We start from the raw sequence: 20705 nt of genomic DNA, 5'->3' as shown, positions 1-20705 counted from the left end.
CACCCCAGAAGGAAGCCTTTTCTGAAGAAAGCACCTGTGGCCAGGTGCTCATAGATCGAAAGGGGCACATGAACAAGTAATACACCTGACCTTACAACAACATAACTTCCATTTTAACCAGCTTTACAGTTTAATTGGCAGTGACTGTGACAGACTTTAATTGGGAGGGGGGAATAGTGAATAGAAATCAACACCGTCATCACTTTCTGGCTGTGGCTCAGTCAGTCTTTGCCTCTTTTCTTCCTTCAACCTCTACATCAAAACTTGCTTCCTCAACTTGTTCATCTGAGAAGAAACCGCATCAGATGGTCACTGAGCCACCTTCAGCAGTTTTTTCAAAACTACTATTTCATTATTATCCATGTTAGACAACTGCAGCACATAATTAATAAAGTAATGACATTAAATGTTACGAACAATAACATTGTAATTGTTTATAATTGTTGTATTCTATACCTGAATATCCTTGCAAATTGTGCTATTCACCCAGCTGATGAGGGATTCACTGCCTTTAGCAGGTTCATCCAGCTTCCTGTTTTTTTAATCCCTCAACCTCCTTCCTTACGAGGCATGCCTACAAAATGAAATATAAATCTTAAATTACAAATATCAGATTCCCCGGTGGCTTTTATTTTTAAAGGTTTCTTAATTTCTTTCTGTCTCAATACCTATGGAGGTAGATTTGTGTATTATTCAATCAAAAAAAGTTGTTTCAATTACAAAGTTGCTTCAATCAATATATATATTTTCAATAAAAAAAAGTCACTTCAAGCAAAAAAAAAAAAAAGTGAATGCAAAAATAAATTTGAGACTCAAAAAGGAACAACATGGTGCTTCAATCAAAAAAAAAAAATTCAAAGAAAAAAATCATATACAAAAATAAAATTCCCCTCCCCAAAAAATACATATATTTTTTAAAAATTATTGTTTTTAATTGAAATTATTATTGTTTTGATTGACGTGCCAAAGGTTTTGAACTCACTTTTTTTTTTTTTTTTTTTTGAAGTGCGAAACGTTTTGAACGCACTTTTTTTGAAGTGGAAAAAGTTTTGAAACCACTATTTTTTTTATTGAAGCAGTCCTAGACAAATGTCACACTTCGCTATTGGTTAGACATGTTTGAGTGATAAGTGGCTATAGACTCTACTCACCAACGTCACAGAATGACGTGTTGCTGTATCCGGCAGCCATATTGTCCGTCTCTGTTTAGCCCTATTCTCAATGGTTTCAATTTGTCGTTCAGTTTATAGAGCAATTCATGGAAGCCCCAGTGCTTTCAGACGCTGTAAACTCATTGGATGCGTTGCTTAAAAGGCGTTATGTGGAAAAGCTTCAGTCTATCTATTAGCCAGATCCATATTTGATGCCTAAATTGATATTTTTCGACCCGCTGTCTTCATCCTCTCTGCCTGACATCTGCTACCCTGATATCTACAACTATCTTGTCCACACAAAATCAGCCTATTCTCACAAAAGTTTGAAAAACTTTAAGAGCAGCACTCTAAGCAACATTACCCCGTGTGACCCTTTACTTTCAATTTTCTAAAATGGCGACAATCGATTTAAAAAAAAAAGTTGACTGCGATGGCCGACGCTTCAAGGATAGGTGGATATTGGACTATTTCTTCAATAAAACACGCAACAACTGTGTCTGCCTCATTTGCAAAGAGACAGTCGCTGTTTTCAAAGAGTTCGATGTGACGCAATATTACTGAACAAGACACGCTGACATGTACGACAACATTACAGAGAAGATACGCAGCGAGAAATTATAGCAACTTGAAGCTAGTTTATTTTTTCACAGCAGCAGTATTTCGCAAGAGTCCGAGTGTCGAAAGAGAAAGCCACAAAGGCGAGACTGTTGAAATTATGAATTAAAAATAATAAAGCAAATGTGACACACAGAAGGGCTTGCTAAAATTTGTTTAAATATATTGTTCTATGTAAATCAGCCAAGGTAGCCCCCTGCATTTTTACCACACCAAACCTGGCCCCCTTTGCAAAAGGTTTGGACACACCTGTTTAACTGATGATCTGTAGACGAGGCCAGCTTCTTTCACTTGGTACCAGCTAAATATTATTCAAAATGTAAGAAATAAGCGTTTTGACTTTGAAACTATGTTGTCGGCGATTAGCCTCGTAATGGTCTTAATTGTGGTTGTCAGTCCAAAACCGTCTAAATATATATTAAATGCATCTTACCAGATATAAAATGACTACTACATAATCCGTGGTAATCGTTTGGAGCCCTCGGTCTCATCGAATTGCAGCAGTCCATCTCGCTCTCCTCTCCGGGTCTCTCGGAATACGGCAGAACTTCAACTCTCTCCGTCTATCTTCTCTGTTATTGCAACCAACCGTCACACAGGCCTTCACCATTTTGATTATTAACGTTAACGAGCAGAAAAACACGCCATAATAGGTGGAATTTACGTAGCTGTAATGCGTCAACACGACAAGTAGACGGACAACATGGTGCGGAGGCGTGGTTGTGACGTCATGTGAGTAGGGTCTATTGGGCATTTATTTGATTAATTTGTTTATTTATTTTATTATTGAGCACCCACACGTCACTCGTACAGATTTTTCTTACCAATCGATGGACATGGAAATGATTTTTGTACCGTGAATATATGTATTATTTTACTCTGCTTGAACCAATAAATTGTCATACCTGTGTGATTGTCATTGAGATATGGTCGTGAAAACTTGTAGACTAATACATTTCTGTTCAAAGATGGTTATGTGCCCCAGTCCACGATTTGTTACTAAAATAAAGTACTAGTATTTTGTCTAAATTATTTATTTAAAACTGATTTTACAGTCGTAAACCCATTACTGTAATGCGTCCATGAAAACATTTGATATTTTCACCTCAATAAAGCGTTATAAATAAGCGTTCCCGTCAGGGGGACGTTTCACGCGGGGCGGCTATTTTTCGGCACAACACCGGTACACCGGCCTGACGGCTGGCTATTGGGGTTCTACCGGAGTGCCGCGACGCGATACGGAAATGATCGGCGGCCGGCCTCCGGGCCAGAGCAGGGGTGTGACGTCGGGGTCCCACCGGGGTGCCGCCGCCGCGACACAACGCGAAAGCGACGGGGCTGCTCCTCCCGTCCCAGCGTGGGGTGGCTGGCAAGTGACCCGACACTAGACGGGCCAGCAAGCGAGTGGGCGTGCAGGGGGGAGGAGAGGGTTTATGGCGGTTTAGGGGCACGCAGACCTTTATTTATTTATTTATTTATTTTATTTTGAAGGTGTTTTCAGTGGTCAAGTATAGTACACGTTGGCGTGCCTGCACAGTCGGCCAGCACACATACGCACACACACACACACAAAAAAGCACAGTTGAAAGGGGCACTTTGGGCATGTAGGAGAAAAGGGGCAGGTGCTCAAGCACCCTCCGCCCCCCCCAACCCCCCCTGCACGTGCCTGATAAGCAGTGTTGATTGCGATGAGCAGCAGGAGCACTCACAGGTCTGCCACACCCAGGCTGCCAAGGTTGAACTCATGCCACATAAAAACAGTAAGTGTAACAACAATAAAAGCCAGTAGAGGGGAGTGTGGGCTGGGACCACCACAGAAAATAATTAACTATCATATAAGATGCACACAGACTACTTTTCATTGTGTCAAAGTGTCATTTTGTCAGTGTTGTCCCATGAAAAGATGTACTTAAATATCTGCAGAAATGTGAGGGTTGTACTCACTTTTGTGATGCACTGAATACTAACTTTCATGTTATTGGTTCAGGTGATACAGCGTTCGATTCAAACCTTTGTTTTCAAAAACTACTAGAGAAACATTTTGAAAACTTCCAGAATAAATGTCAGGATTTTATTAGCAAATTTAAACTGCAATATTTAAACACAAATGACATTAATTTCTTACAGTTTTATTTACATTAGCAGAAGGGTTGTTCATCTTACTTTAAGAAAGTAATTCATTACAGTTACAAATTACTTCTCCCAAAAAGTAATTGAGTTAGTAACTCATTTACCTAAATGTAAGAGTAATTAGTTTTTGGCAAAGTAACTGGTGTTTGCTTTCATGATTCCCCCCCCCCCCCGCAATAAATAAATAAATCATAGTAACCTTTGCTATGTTTGGAAGTCATTTAACGTGAATCAACTGTTAAAGTTGTTAAAATAGCTCCCGTTATTGCATTAGTAACCTTCTGTCTACTTTCGACATGTGAAAGTTTTAAAACTGTTTCATCGTTTAAAGAAAGGTTCAACTCAAGATTTTGCCCATTTAGGAGTATCTTGGATAAAAAATGACTTGGAAGGTTCCCTACAACAGATCCTTCCTGAGAGGTCTACTGGTTTAAGATGGCGGCTGTTTACTAACGCTGGTGAGTCGATCATTTCGCGTTTAGTTCTCTATACATGTGCTAATGCAGCTGTGACTGTCATTTCGCATTTAGTTATATACAGTGGGGCAAATAAGTATTTAGTCAACCACCAATTGTGCAAGTTCTCCTACTTGAAAAGATTAGAGAGGCCTGTAATTGTCAACATGGGTAAACTTCAACCATGAGACACAGAATGTGGAGAAAAAAAAACAGAAAATCACATTGTTTGATTTTTAAAGAATTTATTTGCAAATCATGGTGGAAATAAGTATTTGGTCACCTACAAACAAGCAAGATTTCTGGCTTTCAAAGAGGTCTCACTTCTTCTAACGAGGTCTAACGAGACTCCACTCGTTACCTGTGTTAATGGCACCTGTTTTAACTCATTATCGGTATAAAAGGCACCTGTCCACAAACTCAGTCAGTCACACTCCAAACTCCACTGTGGCCAAGACCAAAGAGCTGTCGAAAAAGACCAGAGACAAAATTGTAGACCTGCACCAGGCTGGGAAGACTGAATCTGCAATAGGTAAAACGCTTGGTTGGTTAAAGAAATAAACTGTGGGAGCAATTATTAGAAAATAGACATACAAGACCACTGATAATCTCACTCGATCAGGGGCTCCATGCGAGATCTCACTCCGTGGCGTCAAAATGATTACAAGAACGGTGAGCAAAAATCCCAGAACCACACGGGGGGACATAGTGAATGACCTATAGAGCCTACCCACCGACGTCATAAAACCACGTGCTCGCTGTATGGTTCCGCCCACTTGTCCGTCATTTTGACTCTGTATTACCATTGTTTTCAATTGATGGCGGAATTTAAAATGCATTTCATGGAAGACCCGGTGCTTTCTGATGCCGCAAACTCACTGGATCTGTTGCATAAAAGGCGTTATGTGGAAAAGCTTCGTTCTATACAGTCGCCAGATCCATATTTGATGCCTAAATCGATGATTTTTGACCGGCTGCCTTCGCCGTCTCTGCCTGACCCTGATATTTACAACTATCTTGTCCACACAAAATCAGCCTATTCTCACGAAAGTTTGAAAAACTTTAAGAGCTTGGAGGCTTATAAATGCTACGTTGCTGGTTGGGTGAAACAGGTCCTCGTACACGAAAATTCGGCAGGAATCTTGTGCTCGGAAGGTGAGTTACGAAATTTTCAATTCAAAATCTTTTGTTCTTGCTAACATCCACTGTCAAGTCTAATGTATTTCATGTCATTTGTCAATGGAGCTAGGGCTTTTAATGTTTATATGGTTTAGCGATAGCACTCTCACGACATACATACGTGTATGTTGTCGGCGATTAGCCTAGCAATTATCTTAATTGTGGTTATTTGTCAGCCCCGTAGACGAGGCCAGTTTCTTTCACTTGGTACCAGCTAAATATTATTCAAAAAATAACGATGGTGGAAGAAAGGGAAGTCACAAACATCTTGAATTTGAAACTATGTCGTACTACGTCGTATGTTGTCGGCGATTAGCCTCGCAATGATCTTAATTGTGGTTATTTGTCAGCTCCGTAGACGAGGCCAGTTTCTTTCACTTGGTACCAGCTAAATATTATTCAAAAAATAACGATGGTGGAAGAAAGGGAAGTCACAAACATCTTGAATTTGAAACTATGTCGTACTACGTCGTGTGTTGTCGGCGATTAGCCTCGCAATGATCTTAATTGTGGTTATTTGTCAGCCCAAAACCCCCTAAGCATATCTTAAATGCATCTTACCGGATATAAAATGACTACTACATAGTCTGTGGTGATTTTTTGGTGCCCAGTTTTCACGTCGAATTGCAGCCGTCCATTTCGCTCTCCTCTTTGGATCCCTCGGAATACGGTAAAACTTCAAGTCTCTCCTTCCATCTTCTCTGTTAGTGCAACCAACAGCCACACACGCCTTCACCATTTTGATTATTAATGTTAAGGAGCAGAAAAACACGCCGTAAATAGGAGAAATGTACGTAGCCGTAACAGGTTAACACTATGTTTTGACGGACAAGTGGGCGGTACCATTCAGGAGAGCGGAGCTGTGACGTCACGTGGGTAGGGTCTATAGAGAGCTGGGACCGCAGTAACAAAGGCTACTATCAGTAACACAATGCGCCGCCAGGGACTCAAATCCTGCACTGCCAGACGTGTCCCCCTGCTGAAGAAAGTACACGTGTAAACTGTGTGGAAAGATTGTGTAGAGTTACAGAAAACGTTTAGCCTCTGTTATTGCCAACAAAGGGTACATAACAGTATTGAGATGAAATTTTGGTACTGACCAAATACTTATTTTCCACCATGATATGCAAATACATTCTTTAAAAATCAAACAATGTGATTTTCTGTTTTTTTTCCACATTCTGTCTCTCATGGTTGAGGTTTACCCATGTTGACAATTACAGACCTCTCTAATATTTTCAAGTAGGAGAACTTGCACAATTGGTGATTGACTAAATACTTATTTGCCCCACTGTACATTACATACTGTTTGTGTGACAAAAACAAAAAAAAAACACTGGAGACAAAATGGTGGACGAGACTCCGGCGTCGTAAAGTCGAAATCGCTTTAGTCGAGTACATCGTAACCCGAGGACTACCTGTAATTCACTTTTTAAATTCATTCTGAAACTGTGTCACCAGGCCATTTAGGGGCCTTGGCCATAGTGGAGTTTGGATTGTGACTGACTGAGATTTTGGACAGGTGTCTTTTATACCGATAATGAGTTAAAACAGGTGCCATTAATACAGGTAACGAGTTGAGCCTCGTTAGACATCGTTAGAAGTTAGATCTCTTTGACAGCCAGAAATCTTGCTTGTTTGTAGGTGACCAAATACTTATTTTCCACTGTAATTTGGAAATAAATTCTTTAAAAATCAAAAAATGGGATTTTCTGGGGTTTTTTCCACATTCTGTCTCTCATGGTTGAGGTTTACCCACGTTGACAATTACAGGCCTCTCTAATATTTTCAAGTGGGAGAACTTGCAAAATTAGTGGTTGACTAAATACTTATTTGCCCCACTGTATATGATATCTACCTTAGCATCATGTGGGTGTAGTTTGGAGGCTATCGGCTACAGTCAGGTATTATTTGAGCCACCTAGCATCGCGTTTGCAACGGCATCACAACTCCCGTCCCTCCTGCCCGCTCCCGCTTTTCTCTCTCGTCTCCATGAGCCAGTGTCTCTCACAGACTTTTCTCGCGTCATTCAACCAACGTAGTAACACATGCCTTTACGTCCTCAATAATGGTAACGGCGTTGCCAAGATGAGAAAAGTAATTAATTAGATTATTCACTACTGAAAAAAATAATGCCGTTATACTCTAACACCATTATTAACAACACTGATTAGCTGTAGAAATCATACAGGACGATATTTCTCTCAATGCAGCTTCCTGCTCGAGTTAGAGAAATTCGCACAGATTAATGTATGCTAACTTTGATGCAGGTCGGACCTTCAGTAGCAAAATTAGTGTTGTGTTCCCCACCTCCACAACATTGACGTCTTTTTAAATTAATTACAGTGGCTACTGCAGGCGGGGAAAGAAACTTAAAATCCCTCGTCTTCAAAGGGGGCGGAGGAGGCGGCATGCTGTATTGCTGTTGGGCTGTGAATGCGTGTGTGTGTGTGTGTGGGGGGGGGGGGGGGGGGGGGGGGTTATCAAACGTGTTTGAGGGGAAAAAACGGACTGGCACATTCAGCAAATGAAAACGGGTCCATGTAAGTTTGAACATAATGAAAGTACTGTAATTCATTTAATAATTAATGGGAGATCAATTCTCTCCTTACGATATATGGGAAGAGAATCTAAATGACCTATATAACGAATGTCATTATGTAATGCAAATAAGGTTGCTTAAAAGTGGGTGGGGACAATTGCAGCATCCTGAAAAGTTGGTAGTGTTATGTCCCTATCATCCCTATGCAAATCTACGCAGCAGACGTTTATTTATTTATTATAACCTGACACGGAAAATGGGAATCTGAGTGTCCTTCTGGTCTGAACCGTTTTAATGTGCCACATGGGAGTTTACAAACTAGGTGTTTGTAATGAAGGGCCTGACTGACCTCCACCAACTTGACCACATTGTGGTGGTCTAGCTTCTTGAGAATGGCGATCTCGCGATAGATCTTCTCCAAGGGCAGGGAAGCCTTTGGGAAGCCCTCCTGCTGGGGGGGCATCGCGCGACCTGAATTCACAAACAGAACAAATTGTGAAATTCACCACTCTTGCAAGATTACAAAAATTCTTATCCTCCTAATTGGAGTTACTCACGCAGAAAACCAAATTGCTTCATGAGCTTCTTCTTAGAAACAACCTTCATAGCCTGGATGAAGAGTAGAACAAACAACAATATGAATAATACAGATAAAATAAAAACGAATGAAATGAAAAAAATAGAAATTTCGTCCACTTACGTAATATTGTTCCGAATCTTCATTGTAAGCCAGTTTCACCACGCCGTAGGAACCCTAGTGTTACATATAACAATGATACATTATATTCATATTTCATCTGTTCTGTGGACTATGAATTCATATGGTTTGAGACAGCTGAGACCTTGATGGATGCACTTTAGCAATAAAACCTACAGTCGTGTCACCATTCAGTCACAAGATGGCAGTATTACAGAAACAAAATACAGTACTACGGTATTTGTCATTTCTCCAGACAAAAACCTTATACAACATACATATTCTTAACCCTTTAAATGGCAAGAGACTATTAAAAAAGTCTTATACAGACCTAGCTTATAATTGTTTTATTATATTATATTATGTTGTATTGTATGATTAATTAATAATTATTTTTAAATTATTATAATGAATCATTTTTGAAAAACTTATGAAAAAGTAAAATGGCAAATTGATAAAATGTGAATAAAACAACATTAAAATTATATTATTCCAGCAAAAAAAAATCGTATTTACTTTTAAAAATTGTTTTCTGAAAGAAGATTACTTAGTCTTGTAAGGTGACAAAAAACAGTCCTTCCTATCAGATAAAACTGTCTTTTTTTCATGCAAGAACTTTCAAAAATAAATAAATAATCCCTCACTTATCGCTGTTAATGGGGACCAGAACCGACCGCGTAAAGTGAAAAAACGCAAAGTGTCACCCCTCCCACACATCTAACATGTATTTTTTGTGTATTTGTGTATAGTATATGATATCAATAAGTGTATGTATGTATATAACCCTAAAAATTTGGGTTAGGGGTTAGTTTGAAACATGTAAATAATACATATAAAATAATGTGTAAATAATACGGACTGTACACTCATTCTCACTCTCTCTCTCCTATAATAGGTGTGTGTGTGTATATGCAAGTGTACATACAGTGGGGCAAATAAGTATTTAGTAGACACGTTAATCCACTGGAAAAGAAAAAAAAAACGATGAAAAAAAATTTTTTTTCACCACTTTCCCCCCTCGACATAAAAATTCTAGCAAGACTTTTTTTTTTCTTTGGATAATTATGAGTGGGGGAAAAAATCAAGTATTAAGTCTTGGAAAATCGGACTTTAGGGGGGCACTTTCACTACGAATTGGTTTTGTGCAATCCCGGCGCCCACTAAATAACAAAAAAATAAAAATCTTAATTGTACCTTTCCAATTTCTTTTTTGAGCTTGTACTGGTTCAGCTGCACAAAGTCCTGAAAGCAGGAAAAACACTTTAGTGTCCCCAGACAAAGACACCAAAGACGAGGCCCTGACCTCTGTGTCAGTGATGGACACCCTCTTGGTTTCGATGGTAGGCTGCCTGAAGACGCGTCCGCCGCGCTCCTGCAGGGACAACTTTCTGTTGGAGAAGCGGGCCCGGTGAGAGGCGGCCGAGCGATAGCCGTTGGGCGCAGTAGGCGTGTTGACGCTCATGGCTGCCACCGTGTCGGCCAGCTCGGCATGGTGATCCGCGTCGGGGTCGTCGCCCGTCACGCTCATGGTGGCCTGAAGGGGGTGGCGCTCACTCTGGAAACATCGCTACCGCTGGCAGGAAAAACGTGATTGGAAATCAGGCACGATGATGTCATATTCACACAGGGCCAGCCCAGCCTATATGCAGACTATGCAGCTGCTTAGGGCCCCTGACCACTAGGGTGCCCCCAATCTGGCAATTGTTTAATTTATATTCTATTTTGTTTACTGCAGTTTGCTTTATTTGACTTTTGTGAGTTTTGATACTTGATTACAAGCTTAAAAAAACAAAAAAGTTCTTAACTTCTTTCTTTCCTCTTTTAGAAAAAGGTTTGGCGTGATCTACTGTAAGTGTACAGACTTCACCGTGTACAGTCGCACTCTGAGCTCCTGAAGCACTCTCTTATCTCAACCGATAAGCGCTCAGGGCCAGCGAGCTCGACTTCCAGTATGTCTTTAAAGAATTTGAAACCTGGAGACTTGGAAGAATTAAAATCCTCCATACAGAAGTTGGAGGTCTCCTTGACTAGCTTCATTCAAAACCAGACTCAAGAAATCGTCAGAGAGCTCCAGTCAATTCGCGCTGAAAACGAGAAACTCTTGTACGCCCTGAAATTAATCGAGCTGCTTGACTGGACGCTAAGTTACTAAACCCAGATTGTTGATTGTGATATTGTACAGTTTTGATGTACAGTATGTTCCACGCCTGAATGTGCGTCTTTGGTTGTATGGGGGACGGGAAACTGATAAGCATATGCTTCATTCCGTCCGCCTTTGTCTTCTTCTTCGGTTCCTTTGGGCATATCATATCACATTTTGTAATTGTCAATGATTGTCAGTGATACCGATGATGATGACGATAAAATTCCATTCCAAGTACTGACAATCATTTGGGGTGAGAAGTTTGAAGTATGCAATGCAACAAAATCTGATTAATATACAAAATATGTACGTATGGGTTGGATTGCATGTATGGGTTTCACAGTACACTGTGACGAAATGGTGGGCCAAAAATATGGGTCCCTTTGCATTTTTTTGCTTAAGGCCCCCAAAAGGCCTGGGCCAGCCCTGTATTCACAGGATTGTGTTCAGGTATAAAAGATTGGATTTTTATATTTTATGTATTTGTTTTTAAGTATTCACTCATTAGCTGCCACTGACAGAGATAGACATAACGTGCAAGGTGCCCAATCCATTTTGACAGGGAGGTCTGTCAGTAATTGTTCAAATTAGGGTGTAGGTTTGGTCTCAACATCGTTAGGGACGATATTACCGTAATACACATAATGGCTGGTCAACCGCAGTAGATTTGCAGGTTAGTAAGTTTAATCTTATGCTAACTCTAATGCAGGTCGGACTTTCAGTAGCAAAATTAGTGGTGTTTCCCCCACTTCCACAACATTGACGTCTTTTTACATGACTTACAGTGGCTGCTGCTAACGAAAAAAAAAAAAACTTCAATATCGCTTCTCTCCAAAGGAGGCGGCGTATTGTCAACATGAATCTGTCAGGGTTGTGCGAGTATGTGTGTGTGTCTTTGTGGCGGGACGGGGAGCTTTAAGTCAGCAGCCAACCAAACGTTGTTTTTTTTTTGGGGGGGGGGGGGGGGTGCACCAGCGCATTCAACAAGTGAAAATGGATAAATGTAAGTCTGAACATAATGAAAATAATTCACTTAATAATGGCAGGGTCTATTCTATCATTACAACGTATGGGAAGACAATCTAAATCACAAGTGTCAAACGATTCCAGAAAGGGCCAAGTGGGTGCAGGTTTGCTTTCCAACCATTGAAGAGGACACCTTTTCACCAATCAGATCTTTTACATGAGTAATCAGTTAAACTTTGCAAGGTGCTGCTTGTTTCAGTAGGAAGTTCATTGGTTAAACTCTCTGCACGGTATCGGTTGGAACAAAATCCAGCACCCACTTGGCCCTTTCTGGAATCGGTTTGACACCTGTGATCTAAATGACCTATATAGCTGAAGTCATTATATAATGCAAATAAGGTTGCCTGAAAGTGAATGGGTACAATTTGAGCATCCTGAAAAGTTGGCAGTTTTATGTCTCGACCGTCCCTATGCAAACCAACACCCTTGCTTCAAATCTCTGCCAGCCCCCTCAGTCAAATTAGATTGGACTTAAAATAGATAGTGGTAATTGATTTGTCTATAACTGGCAATGGAAGTAAATGAGTCAAGGGCTGCAAGCAAAAAAAATAGGCAGAGATCGAGGGGGCAGTATCCCCCTGGTGGCTGAAAAATATCATTGCATGCAATTGATTTTCCTCTAAATTAATTTAAAGGGGAAGTTCAGAATTTATGACACCTTAATCTTGAGTTAGCGGATGTATAATTAGCCAGTGGAGTTGATTTCAACAAATTCCATGCAGTTTGTTAGTTATTTATTAGTTTCAGGGCTTCGGAGTGGCTAAACTAGTGCGAGTCAATGGTGCCTGCTTAGCATACCAATAAAAAAATAGCAAATGCACCCATGAGATTCACCTATGACCCATGCAATCAATAGTGTTGGCTATGTTTTCAGGATAAAGTTATTTAAACTTACAATTGCATGTCCATAATTGAAGTATGAACAGCAACATTTGTAATCCAGCAGCTCTGCAGGGAACAGGCTGTCTAGGCAAGCAGGGCAGAGTAATAGCACATCTGTGTTTTCACCACTGATTTTTTTGTCGTAGGAACAAAAGGGACTCCCCAGCAGACTGGGCATGAGTGGTCAAAGCACTCCTCTCTATTGTGGTCACATTACGCATCTAAAAAAACATAATCCTGCAGCATGAAATTAATTACGGCAGTTTGGTGTGACATTGTTTTGGCCGCATGGGTATTTTGAACAATGATTTGCATTTTGAACTTATTTGACTATGTTAAATCTGTTAATATTGTTTGTTTTGGTTTTTTTATTGGCATGCTAAACAGTCATAATTAAACCCCGTTAACTTGAGGATTAAGCCTAATTTCAAAATTTGTCAACTTCCCCTTTAAATAAAAGACCTAGCTTTTAAAATGTTGTCTATAAAAGTTGTCAAGCAATCACACAAAAAACAAAAATGAATGAAATGAAAAAGAATCCTATTTCATAATGGGTCGGACAGATCATATGACTAGCACCTTAGAGAAGGTCCTTTGCTTTGCTTTGCCAAAACATAGACATCATAATATAATGATGGGACATGGGGCGCAGGGCTGATTAATAGGGGGCCTAACTCTGTCAAAGCTGACCGAGTGGAAACACAGACAAAGAGCTTTTTGAATAAATGCTTAAATCCCTGAATTCTTTATAGATATGGATGTACAGATTCTTGGTTAAAAGCAAAAAAAACGGGCAGTTAGCATTTATTTTACGTACATACAGTGGGGCAAATAAGTATTTAGTCAACCACCAATTGTGCAAGTTCTCCTACTTGAAAAGATTAGAGAGGCCTGTAATTGTCAACATGGGTAAACCGCAACCCTGAGAGACAGAATGTGGGGGGGGAAAAATAGAAATTCACATTGTTTGATTTTTAAAGAATTTATTTCCAAATTACAGTGGAAAATAAGTATTTGGTCACCTACAAACAAGCATGATGTCTGGCTGTCAAAGAGGTCTAACTTCTTCCAACGAGGTCTAACGAGGCTCCACTCGTTACCTGTATTAATGGCACCTGTTTTGACTCATTATCGGTATAAAAGACACCTGTCCACAAACTCAGTCAGTCACAATCCAAACTCCACTATGGCCAAGACCAAAGAAGTTGAAGGACACCAGAGACTAAATTGTAGACCTGCACCAGGCTGGGAAGACTGAATATGCAATAGGTAAAACGCTTGGTGTAAAGAAATCAACTGTGGGAGCAATTATTAGAAAATGGAAGACATACATGACCACTGATAATCTCCCTCGATCTGGGGCTCCATGCAAGATCTCAACCCGTGGCGTCAAAATGATAACAAGAACGGTGAGCAAAAATCCCACAACCACACGGGGGGGACCTAGTGAAAGACCTACAGAGAGCTGGGACCACAGTAACAAAGGCTACTATCAGTAACACAATGCGCCGCCAGGGAATCAAATCCTGCACTGCCAGACTTGTCCCCCTGATGAAGCCAGTACACGTCCAGGCCCATCTGCGGTTCGCTAGAGAGCATTTGGTAGATCCAGAAGGGGACTGGGAGAATGCGATATGGTCACATGAAACCAAAATAGAACTTTTTGGTAGAAACACAGGAGCTCGTGTTTGTAGGAGAAAGAATACTGAATTGCATCCGAAGAACACCATACCCACTGTGAAGCATGGGGGTGGAAACATCATGCTTTGCGGCTGTTTTTCTGCAAACGGACCAGGACGACTGATCTGTGTAAAGGAAAGAACGAATGGGGCCATGTATCGAGAGATTTTGAGTCAACAAGGGCATTGAAGATGAGACGTGACTGGGTCTTTTAGCATGACAATGATCCCAAACACACAGCCAGGTCAACAAAGGAGTGGCTTCGTAAGAAGCATTTCAAGGTCCTGGAGAGGCCTTGCCAGTCTCCAGATCTCAACCCCATAGAAAATCTGTGGAATGAGTTGAAAGTCTGTGTTGCCCAACGACAGCCCCAAAACATCACTGCTCTAGAGGAGATCTGCACTAAGGAATGGGCCAAAATACCAGCAACAGTGTGTGAAAAGCTTGTGAAGAGTTACAGAAAACGTTTGGCCTCCGTTATTGCCAACAAATGGTACATAACAAAGTATTGTGATGAACTTTTAGTATTGACCAAATACTTATTTTCCACCATGATTTGCAAATAAATTCTTTAAAAATCAAACAATGTAATTTTCTGGGGTTTTTTCCACATTCTGTCTCTCATGGTTGAGGTTTCCCCATGTTTACAATTACAGGCCTCTCTAATATTTTGATTTTCAGTTACTTCCTGTTTATTTTGGGGTATTTCATGGGTCACTTCCTGTTCATTTTGAGTTACAGAACAGGAAGTGGGAATCACACCAAATAAATAGGCAGTGACTCAAACTCAACAGGAAATGAGCTGTAAATGCCCCAAAATGAACAGCAAGTGACCTGTAAATGCCCCGAAAATCGGACCGAATGACTGTGTGAATGCTCTGGCTTTGAATGAACGAACGTTCCCAGTCTAGATGGATTGGGCGTCGAGCACCGTCAATGGCAGTCTTCGAGTTAACGGAGACACTATTATGGTGGAAGATCTTGGTAGCAACTTCATGTTTTTTTTGTTGTTGTTTTTTTTAAACATTGACACCTTTTTAAAACAATATCTCGATTCTTGACAGAAGCATATCGATAACTAGAGATGTCGGATGCCGATCGATCGGGTCCGATCACGTCATTTTCAAAGTATCGGGATCGGCAAAAAAATATCGGCCATGCCTTTTTTTAATGTATATATATTTTTTAATTAAATCGTTTTCTAACTGTATTTAACGTTACAGACGAAATGCCTTACACTCATCCAGAGTCTTTAGTTTTGGCTTAAAGTAGGGCTATCAAATTTATCGTGTTAACGGCGGTAATAACATCAAAATATTTAACGCAATTACTGCATGCGCTGCACTACCCACTCACGCATTGCCGCGTTCAATCTACATTGGCACTGTTTTACGGATATATAGAGCTAAGAGGCAACGTAAAATGAGTAGAGAGAATTTTGGCAGCCTTTGAAGCCTTTTTTTTATTGGCTAAAGCCTTACAATCCCCCTCTCAACAATTAGAAATATCGTGGGGAGCAATGTGGGGAAGAAAGGTAGTTGATCTTTTTCTTAATACCCTATGTTACTTCCCAACGCAGAGAAGATATATCAATTGGTACCACTACGCACAGTCATGGTTGCACTTCCCATCATGCATTTGGGCTGAACTGTTAAATGGCTACAGTATCATTTACTGAAAGCTCAACAAATACACTAGATGGCAATATTTAGTCACAATATACAAAGTCACATTTATCCTTTAAGAATTACAAGTCTTTCTATCCGTGGATCCCTCTCACAGAAAGAATGTGAATAATGTAAATGCCATCTTGAGGATTTATTGTCATAATAAACAAATACAGTACTTATGTACTGTATATTGAATGTATATATTTGTCCGAGTTTTATTCATTTTTTTTCTTAATGCATTGCCAAAATGTATATGATCGGGAAAAATTATCGGGAATGATTGGAATTGAATCGGGAGCAAAAAAAAAAAAAAAAAAGCAATCGGATCGGGAAATATTGGGATCGGCAGATACTCAAACTAAGACGATCGGGATCGGATCGGGAGCAAAAAAACATGAGCGGAACAACCCTATCAATAGCCTTTTTGGAATACAAAGTATCAAGATATATCACCATTTCGATATTTTGTCACACCCCTAATAAAGTTTATGGCCAAAATTACACCTGAGGAGGCAAGATGGATATTTAGAATTTTTTTAAACCTAAGTTTTCAAAAGCTTTAACAACAACTGAGCTTTAACCGAGGATTGAACACAACCAGTTTCAGAGATATCTAATCTACTGTACATAACTATATATGTATATACTAGGGCTGTCAAAATCATCGTGTTAACGGGTGGTAATTTTTTTTTTTTTATGAATCACGTTAAAATATTTGTCGCAATTAACGCACATGCCCCACTCAAAAAGATTAAAATGACAGTGTCATGTCCATTTGTTACTTGTGTTTTATCGCCCTCTGCTGGTGCTTGGGTGCGACTGATTTTATGGGTTTCAGCACCATGAGCATTGTGTAATTATTGACTAGGCTTGGTGAGCTACTAGTTTATTTTTTGATTGAAAATGTTACAAATTTTATAAAAACGAAAACATTAAGAGGGGTTTTAATATAAAATTTCTATAATTTGTACTAACATTTATCTTTTAAGAACTACAAGTCTTTCTATCCATGGATGGCTTCAACAGAACGTTAATAATGTTAATGCCATCTTGTTGATTTGTTGTTATAATAAACAAATACAGTACTTATGTACAGTATGTTGAATGTATATATCCGTCTTGTCTTTCCATTCCAGCAATAATTTTAGAAAAATATGGCATATTTTATAGATGGTTTGAATTGCGATTAATTACGATTGATTAATTTTGAAGCTGTGATTAACTCGATTAAAAAATTTAATCGTTTGACAGCCCTAATATACACTCACCGGCCACTTTATTAGGTACACCATGCTAGTAACGGGTTGGAGCCATTTTTGCCTTCAGAACTGCCTCAATTCTTCGTGGCATAGATTCATCAAGGTGCTGGAAGCATTCCTCAGAGAGTTTGGTCCATATTGACATGATGGCATCACACGGTTGGTGCAGATTTGTCGGCTGCACATCCATGATACGAATCTCCCGTTCGACCACATCCCAAAGATGCTCTATTGGATTGAGATCTGGTGACTGTAGAGGCCATTTGAGTACAGTGAACTCATTGTCATGTTCAAGAAACCAGTCTGAGATGATTCCAGCTTTATGACATGGCGCATTATTCTGCTGAAAGTAGCCATCAGAAGTTGGGTACATTGTGGTCATAAAGGGATGGACATGGTCAGCAACAATACTCAGGTAGGCTGTGGCGTTCCAACGATGCTCAATTGGTACCAAGAGGCCCAAAGAGTGCCAAGAAAATATTCCCCACACCATGACACCACAGCCTGAAGCGTTGATACAAAGCAGGATGGATCCATGCTTTGATGTTGTTGACGCCAAATTCTGACCCTACCATCCGAATGTCGCAGCAGAAATCTCGACTCATCAGACCAGGCAACGTTTTTCCAGTCTTCTATTGTCAAGTTTCGATAAGCTTGTGCAAATTGTCGCCTCAGTTTCCTGTTCTTAGCTGAAAGGAGTGGCACCCGGCGTGGTCTTCTGCTGCTGTAGCTCATCTGCCTCAAAGTTCGACGTACTGTGCGTTCAGAGATGCTCTTCTGCCTACCTTGGTTGTAACGGGTGGTTATTTGAGTCACTGTTGCCTTTCTATCAGCTCGAACCAGTCTGGCCATTCTCCTCTGACCTCTGGCATCAACAAAGCATTTCCGCCCACAGAACCGCCGCTCGCTGGATATTTTTTCTTTTTCGGACCATTCTCTGTAAACCCTAGAGATGGTTGTGCGTGAAAATCCCAGTAGATCAGCAGTTTCTGAAATACTCAGACCAGCCCTTCTGGCACCAACAACCACGCCACGTTCAAAGTCACTCAAATCACCTTTTTTCCCCATACTGACGCTCGGTTTGAACTGCAGGAGATTGTCTTAAACCATGTCTACATGCCTAAATGTACTGAGTTGCCGCCATGTGATTGGCTGATTAGAAATTAAGTGTTAACGAGCAGTTGGACAGGTGTACCTAATAAAGTGGCCGGTGAGTGTATACATACAGTGTATAAGTTGATTTTATTGCTGACCCTGCGTTTCAGGGTCATCAACATGTTTGCCATGAGCAAAGATTCGCTGCCAACCTCTCTCAGTCAAAATGGATTTGACATCTAGTGCTGTCAATGGGTTCAATGAGTGCGCTATAAACGATGAATAGTAACAATTTAGCGATTTATTATTACAAGCTACTGTCATTCTATACATGGTTTGAATATTAACACTGTGCTGGAGAATAAAAATACACTTAAAAATATTTTACATGAACTCTTAAATGAGGAATTTCAAAGTTAAAAATAGAAAATTTGTTTGAACGTCAATACATCTGAAGTGTGCTTAATAAAATACTATAATAGAAAAAGGTACTTAATCAACTCAATTCCGATGCTAATCTTGTTGTATCTCATGTTGTAAATGCTGTAAATTTTGCATTTAATTCAGTTGTTATATGGCTTGTGTGAATGTTTTATTTATTTTTTATGTTAAATTTTAATATGTTGCCATATGTTGGCTATTTACATTTCTGACAACAGGACAGATGATGTCAAATGGCTGATCTAAATGTATGTCCGTGAGACTGTCAAGCACGTTGTCTTACAATACAAGAGCTAAACGCTGGAAAGCTCCTTATGCAACAACGACAAGAAGACGCAACAAGGAGGAAAACATTTCCTCGCCAACAAGGAACATAAAAGGCCTCGGGGTTTGTGACAGTTTACACAAATTAAAGCAAACACACTAGTTACTATCCATGACATGTTTGTTTGTACGGAAAGGATAAAAATAAAGACCTGAAGCCATATACAAAAATGTTCTTTTTTTGTTTGTATGAGTTGATATGTACTCACAGTGTGAGAGTCAGCCTCCAGCGTCCTGCGTTGTCGTCCTACATTAGGTTGACGTTGGAGGTGCACCTTTTGTGTCTGAGCACCGGACTTTCACTGTTAATCAGGAAGAGGTCGCGGTCACCCAGCGCCGGAGTTTAGGGATTAGCCCAGGCCGCATTTAGCGCAGCTGAGCGCTTCTGAACACCACAACATGGCCCATAAAGGCCGGGAGGGGTTAAAAGGGGCTGTGCTTTATACATTGAAACCAGTGGCGCCTCCAGAAATTTTTTTATAGGGGTGGCCAGTTGCGGCCACTTAAAATCTTGGGGTGGCACACCAAAACTAAAAGCCACAATTTCAGGTTTTTATTATATTATTGCAGTAAAAAGGTCAGGGGAAAACTATCAGAAATACTTAAGGACACGGCTACTGATATACTTTGGTGTATTGTGTAATATTTGATGTTACTAATGATTTAATGCAGGGGTCCCCAACCTTTTTTGCACCACGGACCGGTGTGATTTGGGTCTTTTTTTCATGGACCAGTGTTCTCACAAATTTTGCAACCCATCAAAAACTGCAACTCTGCGGTTCTGCACATGTGCGTAACATTAAAAATGGCCGCGACTAGAGGTGTCCCCGGTCCGATCATGTCATTTTCAAAGTATCGGAATCGGCAAAAAAATATCGGCCATGCCTTTTTTTAATACATATATATTTTAATTAAATCGTTTTCTAATTGTATTTAATTAATAATAATTTATTAAAAAACGTGGCATGTTACATATTAATGTATGTGGTGGTCGACCCTCTCACTCATTGTCACGCTCAATCTGTATTGACACTGTTTTTCCGATATAGAGAGATAAAAGGCAGCGCAAAATGAGTAGAGTGAATTTTGGCAGCCTTTGGAGCCATTTTTCAATTGGTTAAAGCCTTGCAATCCTTCTCCCTATGATTGGAAATATCATGGGAAGCAATGTGGGGAAGCAAGGTGGCAGTTGGATCTTTGTCTTAACACCTTAAGTTATTTCCCAACGCAGAGAAGATATATCAATTGGTAGCACGACGCACAGTCATGGGTGCACTTCCCATCATGCATTTGGGATGGCCACAGTATCATTTACTGAAAGCTCAACAAATACACTAGATGGCAATATTTAGTCACAATACACAAAGTCACAAGTCTTTCTATCCGTGGATCCCTCTCACAGAAAGAATGTTA

General features: G+C 40.1%; 1 protein-coding gene across 2 annotated transcripts in view; it reads right to left on the bottom strand.

The window, feature by feature from the left end:
* Nucleotides 1-19660, bottom strand: part of LOC130911120 (calcium/calmodulin-dependent protein kinase kinase 1-like) — a 35084-nt gene extending 15424 nt beyond the window's left edge. For both annotated transcript variants that reach the window (XM_057828839.1, XM_057828840.1), the window contains exons 1-6: nucleotides 19502-19660; nucleotides 10076-10345; nucleotides 9967-10014; nucleotides 8776-8829; nucleotides 8633-8684; nucleotides 8425-8546 (exon numbers count right to left, since the gene is read on the bottom strand). In XM_057828839.1, the coding sequence (XP_057684822.1) occupies nucleotides 8425-8546; nucleotides 8633-8684; nucleotides 8776-8829; nucleotides 9967-10014; nucleotides 10076-10300 (501 nt within the window). In that variant the 5' untranslated portion in view covers nucleotides 10301-10345; nucleotides 19502-19660. The remainder of the gene's footprint in view (nucleotides 1-8424; nucleotides 8547-8632; nucleotides 8685-8775; nucleotides 8830-9966; nucleotides 10015-10075; nucleotides 10346-19501) is intronic.
* Nucleotides 19661-20705: the final 1045 nt, after the last annotated feature.

Source organism: Corythoichthys intestinalis, unplaced genomic scaffold (genome assembly GCF_030265065.1).
Source record: "Corythoichthys intestinalis isolate RoL2023-P3 unplaced genomic scaffold, ASM3026506v1 HiC_scaffold_23, whole genome shotgun sequence".
In the NCBI taxonomy this organism is placed as follows: Eukaryota; Metazoa; Chordata; class Actinopteri; order Syngnathiformes; family Syngnathidae; genus Corythoichthys; species Corythoichthys intestinalis.
Note: the sequence above shows the minus strand (reverse complement) of the source record. Positions and strands in the feature narration are given on the sequence as shown.